The sequence below is a fragment of the Pogona vitticeps genome, chromosome 3 (genome assembly GCF_051106095.1).
Source record: "Pogona vitticeps strain Pit_001003342236 chromosome 3, PviZW2.1, whole genome shotgun sequence".
Taxonomy (NCBI): domain Eukaryota; kingdom Metazoa; phylum Chordata; class Lepidosauria; order Squamata; family Agamidae; genus Pogona; species Pogona vitticeps.
The window spans coordinates 119772199-119790952 of NC_135785.1; the positions used below are offsets into that span (position 1 = coordinate 119772199).

The 18754-nt window shown below is 44.8% G+C and overlaps 1 protein-coding gene across 2 annotated transcripts in view; it reads left to right on the forward strand.

Annotated features, from left to right (window-relative positions):
* Positions 1–18754, forward strand: part of NELFA (negative elongation factor complex member A) — a 56972-nt gene that overhangs the window by 27095 nt on the left and 11123 nt on the right. For both annotated transcript variants that reach the window (XM_020805919.3, XM_020805920.3), the window contains exons 5-7: positions 1034–1164; positions 12026–12095; positions 12595–12683. In XM_020805919.3, the coding sequence (XP_020661578.1) occupies positions 1034–1164; positions 12026–12095; positions 12595–12683 (290 nt within the window). The remainder of the gene's footprint in view (positions 1–1033; positions 1165–12025; positions 12096–12594; positions 12684–18754) is intronic.

The window sequence follows — 18754 nt, forward strand, 5'->3', positions numbered from 1 at the left end:
ATATAGTGAAGTAATATAAATAACATACCTCTGAAGTGGCAGGAGCATTGAGCCATTTTCAGAATCTTTATCTTCCTCTTCTTCTTCTTGCTTGGGAACCCAGTTTTGGGGAGAAGTTTAGGGGTAGAATGAGGGTTTGCACTAATCTAGAAGATTTTTTAAAAGGAAAATATCTTATTTTGTAATGTTTTGTTTAATTATACTTTTTTCACACTTATTTCATTTCCCTTTATCTTTAGAACAAAGTATTTCAATTTGTGATGCCACCTCTATCCTTCCAACCTGTCAAAAGATTAAGCCACGCATAATGGCTCAAAATGTTTCTCTTGCCTGTGATTTTCTCTGGGGATGTGCCTTTTGCTTGCAGTTGTGCTTTCTGATCTCAGTAAAATCAAAGTGTAAATTGAGTGACTCCATTTGTTTGACAGACATGGAGAAAGACAATTGATTCTACATCACCTCAGATAAGACTTGACACAACTATGTCTTAGGCTGATTCTTTAAGATTATAGTCTCCAACTTGGAATTTCAGTTTAACTCGGGTCCTATGGCCTCCACCCAGGATGATTTTTGGATTTTTCTGTTCCTCTTCCCCACAAACCTGAGCTGTACAGGACCAGTTCTAATGAAAGGTTCTGAGGACTTGAAAACTCAAATATTTGAGATAATTTAGTGGCCCAGTAAATATATTATCCAACTTGTGATTTTGCTCATGGATCTCATGGGTGTATTTCTTAATTTTTTCATTTGTTTGGTTTTGCTTTGAATAAGGAAATATACTAAATAGAGTATGTAATCAAAATATGTAGTCAGTGCTCTCTGATCTATTCGGATTTTTGTTGTTAAGTTGTTAAGTTGTGTCCAACTCTATGTGACCCCATGGACCAGAGCATGCCAGGCCCTCCTGTCTTCCACTGTCTCCCGGAATTTGGTCAAACTCTGTTCAGTAAAAGTGGTTTTCTTACTGGTTTTTGTAATACACATTTCCACTCCTTACTGTTAAATGTGATTTATTTCTTTTTTTAAAAAAAAGCTCCACTCAAAGGAATACCGAAGCAGGCTCCATTCAGGAATCCGACTGCTCCGAGTGTATTTAGTCCTGCTGGAAACAGAACTCCTATTCCTCCATCAAGAACACCTTTGCGTAAAGAGAGAGGAGTAAAGGTATATGCACCTTTTTAACAAACATCCTTTCCTCTTTCATTCTTCAAGACCAGAATTTGACTCTCTTCACCGGTGTATATAAATACTAAGATATGTATATTTGGGAAAAAACATTGGTTTGTATAATTCTCCACATCTTTGAAGAGGGAGGAGATTATCTTTTCCACACAGGGTCCACTTCTTGGTTGTAGACTGTTCCTGTTTCCTCCAAAGATTTAGGACCTGTTAAAACAGACCTCAAAAATAATTTTTTTTAAAAAAATACAGGTTTCTTAACTTCTGCTGAGATCTCACATTATAAGAATAACATCAAGCAGTTTATTACTTTATTTTCATCCTGTTATTTTGTTTCTATATAGCTTACACTTTTCCAGTGTTACTGTAGAAAGCTCCTGTTTTTAATCTGAACATATTATTTGTGATTTATTCATCCTGATCAGTTTCTTTTCCATTGTCTACTATCCATCAGCGGTTGATAGTAATTTCTGTCCATCCATCCATTCATTTGTTCATTCATTCAGGTATCAATGGCAATATTTATCTTAGTAAAAGTTGCTACAGAATATGAATAGAAGGCTTTTATTTCCTGTGTGTGAGGTTCCCATGGACCGCTGGTTGTCCACTGTGAGAACCAAATGCTAGAATGAGATAGGCCTCTGGTTTGATTTAGCACTGCTCTTCTTGTCCATATTTATTTATTTCCATAGTCTTTAAAGTAGTATATTTATGTGATTTCATCAGGTAAAGATAATTTCTTCAAGAACATCAGGATATTAAATTAATATTAACTCTAGTTTAACTATTGCTTATTCTTTCACCGAATTTACTTGAAGAAAGGGTAGTATTGATAAATGTCTTTTGTTTCCAATGACTCCATGGCAAAAAAAGAGAGGTGAGTTTGTAGTTGTGTGTGTGCTTCAAGGCTGAAGATTTATGGATCTGTTGCCTGCCCCAGGCACCCTATGACTTTTCTGCCAGTTGCAGATCTTATGTACTCATACCCTGCCATATCCATCAGGGAAGAGGCAAATGAATGTACAGCTCAAGCATCTCTAACTCTTCCATATCTGTTGGGATGTAGATATAGAGTGAGTGCAAGATTAAAGGTAAATTTTAGCTGGTCATACTGGTTTGTAGCCTGGTGGTCTTTCATATTTGATCTGTATTCACTGGTAACTCAGGTTTATAACCTGAATACAGTGGTGCCTCGTATAACGAGTGCCCCGTTTAACGATGAATTCACATAACGATGGCATATTGCCATCGCTTTTGCAATCGCATTACGAAATGCCTATGGGGAAAAATCACTTTGCGATGTTTTCCCCATAGGCACCATCTCCCCCCAGCTGAGCGGCGGGAGCCTCCGAAGGAGCGCTCCCACCGCTCAGCTGGGGGGAAATGCCTGCGGTAGCCTCAGAAGGACCCTTCTGAAGGGTCCTTCTGAGGCTACCGAAGGGATTCCCCTTTGGAGGGGGCATTTTCCCCGAGCTGAGCCCCGCTGCTCGGCTGGGGGAAAATGCCGGTGGTAGCCTCGGAAGGACACTTCCGAAGGGTCCTTCCGAGCATCTGGATCCCCTCGCCATCCCACCCTCCCACCGCGGCTTGGATATGAGCCGCCGCGGCAACCCCAGCCATGGCCGGACTCCCTGGAGTACGGCCATGGCTTGGGTAGCTGCCGCAGCTTGGATCCAAGCCGCGAGGGGAGAGTGGGGAGAGTGGGGGGATCCGGATCCCTTTCAGGCATCCCGGCCTCGATCCCACCCGCCGCCGGTTACCCATGGCTGGGTAACCGGCGGCCGGTGGGGTCCAAGCCCGGGATGCCTGAAAGGGATCCAGACCTCCCACCCTCCCCCCGCGGCTTGGATCCGAGCCGCCGCAGCAACCCCAGCCATGGCCAGTCCGGCCATGGCTGGAGTAGCCGCCACGGCTCGGATCCAAGCCGCGAGGGGAGGGTGGGGGGAAGAAGGGAGGGAGAGTGAGCCCCGGCCGCTCTCCCTTCCCGCGATCGGGGACTGGGTGGGGGGAAGAAGGGAGGGAGAGCGAGCCCCGGCCCCTCTCCCTTCCCGCGATCGGGGACTGGGGTGGGGGGGAAGAAGGGAGGGAGAGCGAGCCCCGGCCGCTCTCCCTTCCCGCAGTCGGGGACTGGGTGGGGGGAAGAAGGGAGGGAGAGCGAGCCCTGGCCCCTCTCCCTTCCCGCGATCGGGGACTGGGGTGGGGGGGAAGAAGGGAGGGAGAGCGAGCCCCGGCCCCTCTCCCTTCCCGGGATCGGGGACTGGGGTGGGGGAAAGAAGGGAGGGAGAGCGAGCCCCCTCCGCTCTCCCTTCCCGCGATCGGGGACTGGGGTGGGGGGGAAGAAGGGAGGGAGAGCAAGCCCCGGCCGCTCTCCCTTCCCGGGATCGGGGACTGGGGTGGGGGAAAGAAGGGAGGGAGAGCGAGCCCCCTCCGCTCTCCCTTCCCGCGATCGGGGACTGGGGTGGGGGGGAAGAAGGGAGGGAGAGCAAGCCCCGGCCGCTCTCCCTTCCCGGGATCGGGGACTGGGGTGGGGGAAAGAAGGGAAGGAGAGCGATCCCCCTCCGCTCTCCCTTCCCGGGATCGGGGACTGGGGTGGGGGGAATCCCGGAAGAGAGGCAAGCCCCGGCTGTGCTCCCCTCCGGGCATCGGGGACTGGGGTGGGTGGGAGTTCGGAGGAGAGGCAAGCCCCAGGAGGCAGGAGCTGATCCGTTCTTTTTCCCCCACCATCGGGCGCAGCTGTCAGAGAAGCCTCCCAGTGGTGGTGGGGGGAAGAGCGGATCGGCTCCTGCCTTCGTTCCCCACCACCCGGCTGCTCCCAAAGGGCTGTCCCGATGGTGCTTGCAGCAGCGGAGGAGGTGCCCGGTGGGGGAGAAGGCAGGAGCCGATCTGACCTTTTTTTCCCCACCGGGCACCTCCTCCACTGCTGCAAGCACCATCGGGACAGCCCTTTGGGAGAAGCCAGGTGGTGGGGAACGAAGGCAGGAACCGATCCGATCTTCCCCCCCCACCGGGAGGCTTCTCCCAAAGCGCTGCGCCCGATGGTGGGGGAGAAAACTGGATAATCCGTTCCTATTGGAAGCGATTATCCGGTTCTTCTTCGTGGCCTCTGTGAATGCACTCTAATGGGTTAAATCTGCACTTGTGCAGAGGCCTCGGAATATTCTAGAGCTTAAAGTAACACTTTTGGCTCCGCCCCCCAGGACCTCATGGTCCGCCCGCCCTAACAGTTACCTCAGTTCCATTTTTTCCACTGCTGCAGTTAGGTCTCCTGGCTAGAGCTCTGTGAAATTATTGGAAATTCCTGGAAAATATTTGGCTCCTGTTCGATTCTTCATTAAGGAAAGTACAAAGACTTTATTATTTAGGAGGGAAGGTGTGCGTTTTGGCCCTTTGCGAGGGTTTTCCCTCTTTCCCCCTCCCTTCCCCCCCTTCCCCCCCCTTGGACTGTTCCCAGGCCTCCAAGGCTTCCTCATCTCCCAGGGTTACTTTTAAAAGCTGCATTGCCTTGGAGAGTCGCACAAAAATCTTTGTGTATGCATTGAAGCGGCCTCTGCGTCCGCAGAACCCGACCCTTTACCTCATATATAACCTAGGAAAAAGAGTAAAGCCTCTAAAACTAAGGCCAAACCCTTAGTTTTATAACCACCGACCCCTCATTCTTCGGCTATTCCTAGCCTGCCACCACAGGCTTCCCCGTCCTTGCCTGTCCTCACTCCTCAGTCTCCTGTTGAGTTTCTTTCCTAGGGCTCTTCGCCTCCATCTTCACCGCCGTCGTCGGTCCCGCTTCCTCCTACTCCGGAATTATCCCTGCAACATCCTCTCCGAAAAACAAGAAGGTGAAAGCGAAGCATTTGGCGCCATCTTTAGAGATTCCCGGTCTCCGAGCCACTCGGGACCGAAGGTCTCACCCCACGGGGCTCGACATCTTCGCCCCAATAAAGCGAAGAAGCATGCGCCTAAAGAGGACTTGCGAAAAACAAGAAGGCGAAAACGAAGCATTTCGCGCCATCTTTTAGAGATTCCCGGTCTCCGAGCCACTCGGGACCGAAGGTCTCACCCCACGGGGCTCGACATCTTCGCCCCAATCAAGCTAAAGAGCATGCGCCTAAAGAGGACTTGCAACCGCTCAAGCTCTCTAAGAGCTATTTGAGACGTTGGAGGCAGCAAATGCAAAAGCTGTATTATCCGCGTCTGCTATACAGCCTTGCTGCGGAAACTTCATCCTCCTCGTCCTCCTCGTCCTCATCAGAATCCTCCAATGAGAGTTCGACATCGTCGGTACCGTCCTTCCGTGATATCGGGAGGAAGAGGCACTGATCGGTACCGAGGGAACCTCCGTTACTGGAGATGCCCGAACATCGATGGACCTCCCAGGTCCCGATACTCCCGCGGGCTCCGGTACCGAAGAAAGAGATCATCTCCTGATACCAAAAAACATAAGAAGAGATGGTACCATGAAGCCTCCCTGGTACAGGAGGTTAAAACATGCTGGTACCATGCCTTGGTACCAAGCAGAAGGCTAAAACATGCTGGTACCAGGGGATTAAAACATGCTGGTACCATGCCTTGGGACCAAGCAGAAAGTTAAAACAGGCTGGTACCAGGAGGTTAAAACATGCTGGTACCATGCCTTGGTACCAAGCAGAAGGCTAAAACATGCTGGTACCAGGGGATTAAAACATGCTGGTACCATGCCTTGGTACCAAGCGGAAGGCTAAAACAGGCTGGTACCAGGGGATTAAAACATGCTGGTACCATGCCTTGGTACCAAGCAGAAAGTTAAAACAGGCTGGTACCATGCCTTGGTACCAAGCAGAAGGCTAAAACATGCTGGTACCAGGGGATTAAAACATGCTGGTACCATGCCTTGGTACCAAGCGGAAGGCTAAAACTTGCTGGTACCAGGAGGTTAAAACGTGCTGGTACCATGCCTTGGTACCAAGCGGAAGGCTAAAACATGCTGGTACCAGGGGATTAAAACATGCTGGTACCATGCCTTGGTACCAAGCGGAAGGCTAAAACTTGCTGGTACCAGGAGGTTAAAACATGCTGGTACCATGCTACGGTACCAAGCGGAAGACTAAAACAATATATGCCCATAAGAAACGCCTGGTACTGAGGAAGTATTCTTAAGGAAGATACTGAATACTGATGATATGAGGAAGGATACTGAAAAAGAAACCAGAAGTCCTTTTTCACTTCTGATGCTCCACTTTCTTCTACTTCCCATGACTCTGACTCTGAGTCTTCTGACTCCATGGCACCAGACCACTCCTAACCTGACCCTGCCAGACTCTGATATTTGTGATGGCTTTCCTCCATCCCTCATTTCCGAATTTCATTCATGTTCTAACATGATACAGAGAATCGATAAGGCTCTTGATTTAACAGTGCATCAACTTCAAACAGAGTCTGATAAGGTTTATGCAGATATTGATGAGGAATCAGTGCCTTCCCTGTGCTTGTCCCTTATCCCATCTTTATTCTGCTTGCTTCAGTAGACCTGGGAAAAGCCCTTCTCTGTCCCTAAAATGTCCAGGCTTGTAGAAAATCTGTACAAGACCTATGGTACCAATACAGATTTTTAACTAGGCATCCTCCTCCTTATGTGGATGTGGACGCCACACAAGCCAGATCACGCTCGAGATCTACCACACCGAGCAGCGAGGAGGTGAGAAAGCTCATCTACATGGCAGCTATGGGCGCCTACCATGTCAGCCTCTCTAACTGTGCACTACCCTCTCTTCAGGCAGCCCCAGCAGCATTTAATCCGAAAGGGCTTGCTCTCCATTAAGACGCCATGTCCCTCACTCAGCAAGAGAGTGTGATAGCGCATCACATTATCGAGGCCACCTCCAAACAACTCATGACTGGGGTAACCTTGCAAAGACACGATTGGCTAAGTTCAGCCAACATTTATGATTATGTCAGATTTGGAATAGGGGACTTGCTCTTTGATGGCTCTAGGTTATTCGATCCCTAGATGGCCTTCAAAGAATGAGGAAAACAGCATGGTCGTACAACGTTCAGCCTTATAGATCTCCGTTCTCTCTAGGAAGGCCCATTTTAGAGTTCAGCGCCTTGCCATTCAGCTCTCGACGGCGCCTCGAGTATTCACATGGGGCCGTATTGGAATCTTGGCCGGCAAGAGCTTTTCCTTTCCCAGAATGGCATGGTTTAAATTTGTTCCCTGATATGTTGCTCCCCTCCGTTGTCTTGGATCACAGCCCATCAGGCCCAAAATCTTCGGGGACTCATGATTTCCACCACATCTGTCATAAAGCCCGCGAGCCTCAAGAGGCAGTCCCTACAGGCCTGGCATCTGCCCTGTTTAACCCCATGAAAAATACGCCCTACATATGCCTCCAGATTACTTATGAGCTTGCACACCAACCCTGCTGGTAATCAACCCAGAAGACTTGGCCCTGGAAAGACTGTTTGCTCCACTCCTACCTACCTCGAGAATCACGACAGACTCCAGTCTGGTCGGATGGGACCCCACTGTACCAGTCTTCATATCTACGACACCTGGTCAGTGAAGTAAAACTTTCTCTTTTTTAAAAAAATCTGGAATTGCTGGCCATCTTCAAAGCATTTCAGGCGCTCCTAACTCTCAACCTAGGCATGGCTGTCCAAGTTACTACGGATAATGCAACAGCAATGTACTACATCAACAAACAGGGAGGCACCCATTCTCTTCCTCTACTGTACCTGACTGTTCAGTTTTGGGAGTAGTGTCTAGAATTCCACATCTTTCTGTCTGCTGTGCACATCTCCGCCCAGGACTTCACATGGGCAGACCATCTGAGCAGGCAAACATACCAAATACACGAGTGATCTCTGGACCATTGCACATTCATCAGAATCTGCAAGAGATTTTTTTTTTGGTTCCTCCCTGCCATAGATGCCCTTGCAATTGAGGTGAACAGCTAGTGTGCCATCTATCTTTCACGGCCTGGACTAGGGGTAAACTCTCAAGGAGACGCCCTCATGGTGCCCTGGAAGGGCTGCTTCATGTACATGTTCCCTCCAATACCTCTCCTACTGTGCATAATAGTGAAGATATGACATGACAATGCCACCGTGATCCTCATAGCTCCATACTGACCCATACGGCTGTGGTTCACAACACTGCTGACAATGTCGTCTGGCTCCCTGAGACCCCCGTCTATTCCTCATCTTCTGACCCAGAATCAAGGGAAAACGTACCGTCCAGGTCTACAAGCTCTTCACCTCATGGCATGGAGAATTCCTCCTCAATAAACTCCATATTATCACACTCCCGGAAGCCCTCTACCAATCAATTCTATTTCTGCAATTGGCTGGCATTTACCAAAATTACTACTCGCTACCCTAAATGAAGAGGTTTTCCCATAGTACGGCAAACCTTTACCCTCCATGGGGCCAGTCTATACCACAGTGGACTCTTCACACTGTCCTGAGTGCCTCTCGTATTCATCGTTTGAGCCACTGACCACAATTGCTGGACATTTGTTGACTTTCAAGGTTATTTCTTAGTTGCAGTTACTTCCAGTAGCACTTCAGGTGGATCCTCCCTTCCTACTTTGTCACCTGGACAAAGTTATCCTGTTCCCAGATGTCTCCTTCATACCTAAAGTTTCTACTGAGTTTCATGTTCGGCCGCCTATCAGTCTGCCCACTTTCTTTCCTAACTGCCTACAGATGTAGAGAGGTTTCTTCACCTGCTAGATGTTCGCAGAGCATTATCGTTCTATGTTTGCAGGGCTGTTTTCCCCCCGCAAATCTAGTCACCTGCGCCCGGTGAATGCTCATTTTACCGGAACTTTGGCTACTTCTACAGCTTTTCCTCAAACACCTGCACAGCTGACATTTGGCCCACTTCGTCAGCCTTCATCTTTCACTATCGCCTGAATCTGCGGGCCAAGGAGGATGTCATTTTTGGACGCGCGGTCCTGTCTGCTGTTTTGCCGTGACGTCCCTCCTCCTATCAGAGGCAAGCTTGCTAATCACCCATTAGTGTGCATTCACAGAGGCCACGAAGAAGAAAGAAAGGTTACTTACCTGTAACTCTGGTTCTTCGAGTGGTCCTCTGTGAATTCACACGTCCCGCCCGTCCTCCCCTCTTTCCGTCACGGCTGTCTCACCTTAGAGCAGCAGCGGAATTTGGGGAACTGAGGTAACTGTTAGGGCGGGCGGACCATGAGGTCCTGGGGGGCGGAGCCAAAAGTGTTACTTTAAGCTCTAGAATATTCCGAGGCCTCTGCACAAGTGCAGATTTAACCCATTAGTGTGAATTCACAGAGGACCACTCGAAGAACCAGAGTTACAGGTAAGTAACCTTTCTTTTTCAATGCATCTCTATGGGAAAATGGTTTTACTTAGCGATGTTTTCCCATAGCGATGTTTTTTGTGGAACCAATTAAAATCGGTAAGCGAGGCACCACTGTATGTGTTTTGATCCATTCTACACCAGAACTAGAAAGGTAAACTTTTCAGAGGTTGATATCCTAATTCCTGACCGGAGTAGACCCAGTGACTCCATGACTGAAATCATGTTGATTAGTGTAGCAAGTCACAATGGAGTAGGCTCACTGAATTGGCATTTAGTATAGTAAGTTGAAATTGGATTAGAACCATTTAAATCAGAGGAATTGGCTCACAAACGAGATTTCAGCCAATGAGATTTATCTAAACATAAACCTATCTTTCAGCAGCAGAATGATCTGCTCTCTAGTTGAGTCTTGCAGTAGGATATGGGCCCAAATGTTTCCAGCAGTGTGGTGGGAGAAATGGAAATACGAAGGATACTTTCTTTTCTTTTATCAAGCACAAACATACTTGGCTTTCTTAATTTCCTAAAATATAATCCTGTAACATATATATGTATATGTATGTGTATGTATGTTTGTATGTGTGGTGTATTTGAGAAAGTTCAAAATACCAATGTATTGAAATGTGGTTATAGCTGTATTAAATGTTAAAACATAAAACCACTGGGGAGGTAAGGGAACATATGATATGTTGCATTAAGCCATGCTTCTGTGTTTCCTGTGAGTGCTATTGTATAGTTTTCAACATTGTTATAAAACCCCAAAAGAAACACTCATTTTTTTAAGGAAAAGTTCATTAAATACATACTTTGAGAAAGGAATGGCGATAAATTTGGGTATCAGTTTATAATTTTTATGTATACTAAGGTTCTTATGATGCCAGTAGATCAGGTAACATTCACACCTGCACAGCCATGCAGATAATCAGAACAAATGTCATACTCTTAATTTCTTAACACCCACACTTTGTTTTCTTAAAAGGCATCTGGCTCATTCACATAATGAAAACAATCTTGTTCTATAGACATGAAAGATATTGGTGGCACTTATTATGCCATACTCATACAGTGGTGCCTCGCATTGCGACGTTAATTCGTTCCAGCGAAATTGCTGTTGAACGAAAACGTTACAATGCGAAATAAAAAAGCCCATGGAAACGCATTAAAACACGATTAATGCGTTCCTAGGGGCTTCAAACTCAACGTTCAGCGAAGATCCTCCATAGCGCACCCATTTTTGCTGCCTGTTAAGCGAGGAATCCATCCCAGAAAACAGCAGGCGCCCATGTTTTTTTCCCGGCGGCCATTTTGAAACTGCCGATCAGCTGTGCGAAAATGACCGATCATCGCAAAGCGAAAATACCCCATACGGAATATCGCAAAGTTAGTCACAAAGCGATTTCATCGCTAAACGGAGCGCTCGCTAAGCGAGGCACTACTGTATTTTTCTTTATTTCCCATTCCATTTCAGTAACACATCCTTGAAAAACTGGCATAGCCTTGTTTCTCTAAATATTGTCTAAAATGTCTGATTCTGTTCACTTTTAGGCTTCATGGACTTCAAAAAATTGATGTTTTGGATAAAGTGAAAGATGCTTCATAATATTTCATGGTTTAATGTGGTTTTTGACTGCATTTCTTTTTAATCATTCACTTGTTTTTCATGTCTCTGTGAAGGGGTCAATATGGAAAAAGCCTATGTAGTGCATATTTGGAACGTTCTAAAGCTATAATATAGATCCTTGTGTCCCACTATGATGCCCAATAGATCTCACATATTGCAACTGAGTTCAGTTAGTACTCTGATTATCCTGTCTTTGTTTCCTAGTTTCTTCCTTTTCGCCTTTCTTTAGGTATTTTTCTTTTCATCTTGTTTTTGTCCAGTACTTCCTGATGTGTGTATAACCCTGCAGTAGCTTTCCTTTTAAGATGTGTAGAAAGCAGTGGCACATTACTGATAGTGGATATGGAGGGTCATTACTGTTGTTTTGAGCGGTGAGAGGAAGTATTTGGTTGGCTTGTACATCCACTGTCACCAAATTGCAAGTGCCCAAACAGGATTGTGCTGCCTTCTGTCACAATAGGCAGGAATTTTACTGGAAGAGATAAGAGTATAACACGTGCTGTTGTTGCATGAAGGTCTTCTCAGTCCATTAAAATGACTGCAGAGTCCCATCAGTACCTTGGTTTTATAAAATATATTACCTTCACAGTAGTATGAAAAACCTGATTTTCTAGAAAATATTGATGTTGATGACTTAACAGGTGCCTTTTGTTATCAGTTGTGGTTCTTTCTTACGTAGATGGGTTTCAAAAGATATAGGGTACTCTTGAGTATTATGAGGTACAGTGCAGGCACAAATTGTAAATTGATTCATGCCAGTGTAATTTTTAACGTGTAAACCTGCCTTAATAGAACAGGCTCTCTGTGCACATTTGGAATTCATGAAAACAAGTAATTCAATTCATGCATTGAACATGAGGCGAATTAACTCCATAATACATGTGGAAATAACATTCACTTTTGTATATCTGTAGTTACTCAACATCTCAGAGCTTAATATGATTGGTGCTGGCCGAGAAGCAAAAAGAAGAAGGAAGACTGTAGGTTAGTATGTCATCACCTTTAAACCCCTGTACTTTATCAACAAACTAAACCCATCACAAAGGCCAAATATTTCTCTTTGTTTTTATGTGCTACTTCTGAATAAAGCTAATGTGATGTTACAAGGGACAAATTGCTTCTGATAAGTTTGCAATGGTAATTGCATCTGACAAGCTTGTGAGGGCAAACAATTTCAGATATTGCATATGTTCATAGACTTTCAAGAAGAAGTATGTTGCAGTAGCATGGAGATACTGTAATCTCAAAAACGTACATTGTTCAATGCAGGTGTTTAAACTATTACCAACAAACAATTCTTCCTTCTGCATAAAGAAAATCTTTTTTTTTTAATTAGCGAAGAGGAATTTATGAGAAGGGTCTTGTATTGGGCAGAAGTAAAGTTATAACTATTTTGTTTGTATACAGTCATGTACATTACTGGCAAAATGAAATAGCAATGTTAAGTAATCATCATGGCTTCATTTGTATTTTCCTTGAATAGATACAGAAGTGGTAGAAAAGCAAACAAAGGAAGAAACAGTTTTAGAAAATGCTACTCCAGATTATGCTGCTGGTCTTGTTTCTACTCAGGTAGGATTTTATTTTACATTAATGTTACATTATTGCACCATTATTGTAAAATCATTATTATTCTATTTGTCTAGAGCTGATTGTGAGGGTTTGAATTTTAAACATTCGGTCTCCATAACTAATTCAGGAGTCTTTTTTAACTTTGAATCAGGGCAAGGTTTATTAGAGTGTTCAACAAGAAATCAGTGCCCAAACAATTGTTCGATAACTTGTCACCTGTTGCCAACAGGTCAGACAGGGGTACCCAAGCGTCTTTCAAAAAGGGATTGGTATCGTTGCTGTTCCACAGGCCTGGCCACCCAGTTGTCGCATATTCCTTCAAAACCTCTCTGACCTCTCTTTCCAGTAGAGGAATGGCCTCGTCATCGGTGGGGTAGATCTACCCGGCATCTCTTGTTGGGAAAAAGGTCGCCTAGCTTCCTCCGGGAAGCCTCTCCTTCTCATCTCCTCTACCCTCCAGGTCAATCTCTCTCTTTTCTCTTTGCCCCTTCTCCTTTTCCTCCCTCAACTTCCTTCACCACTCCCAGGCTTTGGCCTCACCCCAATAGGATGGTTGAGGGGGAATCTCTCTCCTGCGCCGGTAATTGGCTTCCTCTTTAGGTACCCGCAGATGCTCCCATTCTCCAGTCCTTGGGTCCTGCAACCACACCCATTCCCAACTTGGTGGCAATGGGCTTTCTCCCCTTTTTATCTCTGCTGTCCCTGCCTCAATCTCCACCCGCTTTCTTCTTCCTATTCCCAACAAATCCTCTGTTTGAACGTCTATTGTTAACCCACGCAATTCCTTCTCCAAGTCCTGGGTGTCAGTACCTCGTTCTTCTCTTCTGCAGTGAGCTGGGGTGGGCGAGCTCTGGCTTTCCCTCTCAATAGTCTGTGGGAGAGACGGCACTCCATTGAGAGACTCCTTTCTCTCGCCCCCGGTTTCACACTGATAACTCTGCCCTGAAATTCCTGCATTCATTTTTTTTGTTTATTTGTTTGTTTTGAGGGAGAAAGAATGAGGGTGAGGTTGAGAGACAAAAATATGTATAAATTCTCAGCCCTTTTTTGATCATTTTTTTGGTGTAACATTTCCGTGAGAAGCAATATCTGCCTATCAGGAAGTACAGAATACCTTCCAGTCCCTGGTGAATAATTCTAACTATTCCCAGATGTTGCAGCAGCAGGGGAATTAAAGGGCTGCACAGCATCCTTTCTATTAATAGCCTCCTATTTCCAGAAGGCCTGGGATCAAGTAGTGGTTTCTTTTGAAAAAAAGTTGGAGTATGTGTTGATGGGGTATTTGTTGCTGAAACTCCCATTTTCTCTGCACTGTTACTTGCAGTGTTCAGGAAGGTTGCCTAGCACTTCTAAAGAGCTTTTCAGAGGACTTCAGTAGAAAGAGGAATCATTTCTTCCTCAGAAGCATCCTGACTGGAGTTCAACTCACAGGTGTTCTTAATCTAAGCTAATATTTAAACCTGGGTGAAACTCTCACTACAGAAAAGGAGAATTAACCCCCTAATAAGCCTTATTTTCTGTGTGGAGACTATGAACAGCATGCATACTTTGGGCATGTGCAAGAAGGTTAGGATATAGTAGCAACAGACAGTTGTGTACACTAAAATTAGCCATGATTATCTGGATTATAATGAAATAAGGTGACAGAACACCAAGCACAGTCACTTCATGGACACCAACGCCCTAGATCAGACGTCTCCAAACTTTTTACAGTGAGGGCCACACCAGATATTTTCAAAGTTTTTGAGGGCCAAAGGAACAGGAATATGTGTGCATGCACGTGTACAAGTGGCCGTACGCTTGCACACACATGCATGCCCCATGCATGCATGCACACCCCGCCCCCTCACACATGCATGGATTCCTGCCCTCCTGCACCCCCATGTGCATGCACGTATCCCCACATACAGGGGGCCCCCACGCACGTGTGCACACGGGCTGAAGGGAATGGGCTGGACAAAACGGCAACGCGGGCTGGAGTTTGGAGACCCCTGCCCTAGACAATGGCTAAAATTGAGGGAACATTTTCTGCACACATCTGAAACTCTAAATATTAAACCAGAAAAGGCTAGGCTAAACCTATGGTGGACAAAAACAACACACTTTGCAGGATGGATAAATACTGAAGAGTGTCTCCCATCAGGACATGACTCTGGCTGGACCATCTGAAAGTCACTTAATAGACCTCAGGGCAGTAGGAAGATCAAAGAATAATTAAGTAAAATGGGGCTACTTATATGCAGGACAAATTGTTGGTGAATGTGGAGAAATTCAATCATTGCAGCATTTACGTGCATGCAATTTATGCCCCACCACATGCACTAAAGTCGTTCTAGTAAATGGCCAAGATAAGACTATTGAGGTACCACTCCCTTTCTGCTCAAAAATACATAGTCTAATCATCTTAACATTTTAAATTTGTTAGATGGTTATCTGTATTTCATATATATCCATAATTGTAAGTTGTGTAATACTCTGATATGAATAAAGAAAGAGTCTAGGTTAGTGGATGTAAGTTCTAGGAAATGGAACTCTGGAATCTCTCTCTCTCTCTCTTTTAACCATGGTGGTGTTCTGTCTAATGGCTATCTTCCCCTACATGCACACCTACCATTTCCAATTCACTGTGAATTGTGTCTGGAAGCAGACTGGTAGTTCATTAAGCTGTTGTAACAAGAGTTTTCTGTTTTTCATTACCAGTGGTAGTTCAGCTAGAGCAGTGATGGTGAACCTATGGCATGCGTGCCGCTGCCCATGCCAGCCTGCTGTGGGGAGTGGTGGCACTTGCTGCCAGGGCTCAGCTTGAGCTCATGCCGCCACCTCAGGGAGCCCGTGAGTGGCAATTGGGCAGTGGCAGCATCCGCAGAAGGCGGAGGCGAAGGAAGAGCCACACCCGACCACCCCTCGGCATGCAGTGCAGCTGCTTATTGACTATGGCTCCAGCGCTGTAGGAGAGCGAGCAAGCAGGGCGGAGCATAGTGCAGAAAGCCCAGGCGAGGGCCCTGTCTGTATTTGGGGAGGGGGAAAAGCTGCCCCCTGGCTGCCTTCCAGAAGACGGATTGGCCTGGAGGATGCCCGCTGATTGGATAGCTCAGGGGTTGAGGTGTCTGGTTGCAAAGCCAAAGATTGGGGGGGTTGGGCCCCCTGGACAGGAGCTGGACTCGATCTATGCAATGTGGGTACTTGGTCTCAAAAAAGTTCGCCATCTCTGAGCTAGAGCATCTTAGGCATGCTGGGGTCTCCAAATCCTTTCCGAAGGCAACCCCACATAGAATGTTTCACTAATCCATATGGGATTTAGCAAGGCTTGTGTCACCATGATCAGATTGAATTTCTCAAGGAACATGTGGAGGTGGTGCTCTAGTTTTAACTATGAACACACCCCAGCTGCTTTCAAGACCTTGACAGCTCCGCATAGAATTCTTTGCAGATGCCTGCCCCTCAGCTTCTCTTACAGAACAAAAGTTAATTAAGAAGTCACAGTACAGTATATTTGTAATTTCTTGTAGGATAGTGGATGAAACATCATGTTACAGATTTTAAATAGTGCATATTCATTTACTATTTATCTATGAAGCTTTTCTATTCAGAATATTCAAAGCTGTTTATAACAGATTTGTAAACATTGTTGCAAAACACTAGGAAATATGTAACAATGAAACTTAATAAATAATGTTTAAGAGTAGCCAGAAGTCAATAAAGTACTGTATATCTTGGCTTTGGAAACCTGAAAAATACTTTTTTACATAGTAAAACTGTATTAAGTGTAGGTTTGCGTACAAATTACTTTTTAACAATGCTTAAAAATTGTGTACCTGTTATCAAAGTATGGGATGAAAGAAAGATATGCAAATATCAGGTCAGAGATTCTGACCCTGAACATGTCCCCAAGACTCCTACAGAATTTTCTAGCTCTCCAGGGAAAAATCAGAAGCCTGTGTTTGGCATTTATCTCAAAAAGGGTTAATTCCAGAATGGGTTTATTTATTTCTTTAAAATATTTTACCCCTCCTTTCTCCTTGAAAAGGACTGAAGCAATGGAAGACAATATTTAAAGTTGAAAACTGAGTATACAGTGGTGGTTAACATTATGAAAAGAAAATATTTAAAACTACAAACAATGAATAAGGAGGCATCTTAGAACATTAACAGGCAATAGTAAGGCAAAAATCAATAAGTATTAAAAAAGTCATTATGAAGTCCATTCCACAAAAATGGAAAACACTAGTAGTAAAAAAAATCCAGTCAAAGCAGTAATGTATAACATTCTATCTAAACATCACACACCATAGCGAGTTACTGAGGGAAGGCTTGCCTGAAGAGAAAGGTCTTTACAGTGGTGCCCTGCATGGTGACGATAATCTGTCCCACTGAAATCCCTGTTTAGCAAAATTGTCGTCATGCAAAATCCGTTTCCCCGTTGGAATGCATTGAAAACCGTTTAATGCATTCCAATGCGGAAAATACCTTGTCGTCCAGCGACGATCGCCCATTGGGAAGCCATTTTGTGAGCGCCGATCAGCTGTAAAAATGGCTGTCCTGCGAAGCATGGGTCCGGAAAACACAGCGCAGCCATTTTGCTAAGCCGACGATCAGCTGTAAAAATCCCCCATTGGAATGACTGTTTTGCAAATCGCTATAGCGATCACAAAAAGTCATCGTTATGCGGATTCATCGTTTAGTGAGGTTGTCGTCTTGTAAGGCACCACTGTACTTGCTTGTGGAAGAACAGCAAAAATGGGGCCAGTTTGGCCTCCTGTGGAAGGGAGTTTCAAAGTCTGGGAGCAGCAAAAGAGAAGGCCCTTTCCTGTGTCCCCATCAGACACACCTGTGAAGGTGGCATGACTGAGAAAAAGAACTCTCCTGATGAATGAATGAAACTAAAGTTGCAGGCAAGTACTTAAGTCAGAAATCCGTCCAAAATACAGTAGAAATATCTTTTAAGAGTAAACAAGAACAAGAATGTTGCAGTTACATTCTAAAAATACAGGAGCTTATAGCCTAAAAAGCACAATAAAAAAGGCAGAGAATACATAAATTAAAATATTAAAACTGTTACATTTTAAAAACTATTAAAGTAAAATACATTATATAGCCTCTTGGCAGATCTAGACACATGAAAATTATTCTCAGTTCTTACCCAGCCAAACCAATTTAAATCTATGGAGGAAAAATCCATTATGATTGTTATTGCTGGCTTTTGGAAATGAAGCCTGCTGCTGCGCTTTTAGATTTTTTTCCTCTGTGGTGTCTGGTGGCCAAAGTGACATGCATGGACCTGCAATGATACAATGAATTCCTCTGTGTGTGTCTTGTCTATATTTATATTTAAATAAATGTAAATATAAATATAAATAATTCATTCAGAAGTTCACACCTTCCCCCAGTCTGTAAACAATCTCTTTTCCAGGGGTCCAGAGAGCCAAGAAAAAATTTCAGTGGGAAATTCTATTGTTCCTGCACATATTGTAACTCCCAGTGTCTGTAAAACCTGGCAGTCTGCCACTATGACAGCAACATAATTGATTTGACTAAAATTTTGCAGAGCTTGCTCCAAGATACTGTAATTACAAGGTCCTAGAACACCAGACTATTGTAGCTATAGGACCTGCAAATACCACCTCCATATTTACACATTGCAACATAAGCAGTTCAGCTATCAGGATTGTTGTAGTTCAGTGACTTTGCTCAGCTGGAGAGTGGGCTAATTGATTTGTGATGGCTATAGTAAACTATTATTCAAGTCTCAACTTTAAAAGCATTTTCATTTTCAGGGTTACGTGTCTGTACCCCCTTAATTAATTTAACACACTGTATACACAAAATTTCACTACTTGACACAGAATTTTGCAGACATCTCTGACCTTTTCACCTACCCTCTTTTCTTCCTATTAGCTGAAATCTGAGCTTTTCTCTGATGTTACTTTCAAGAATGATTTTAGAATGACACATACCTACTTCTGTGGTGATCCTTCAAACATTGAGCCCTCTCAATTACTTATCACATAGCTAAATAAAATATTATGCCCACTAAATGTGACATTGATTCTTTGTCTATGAAATGCACTGTG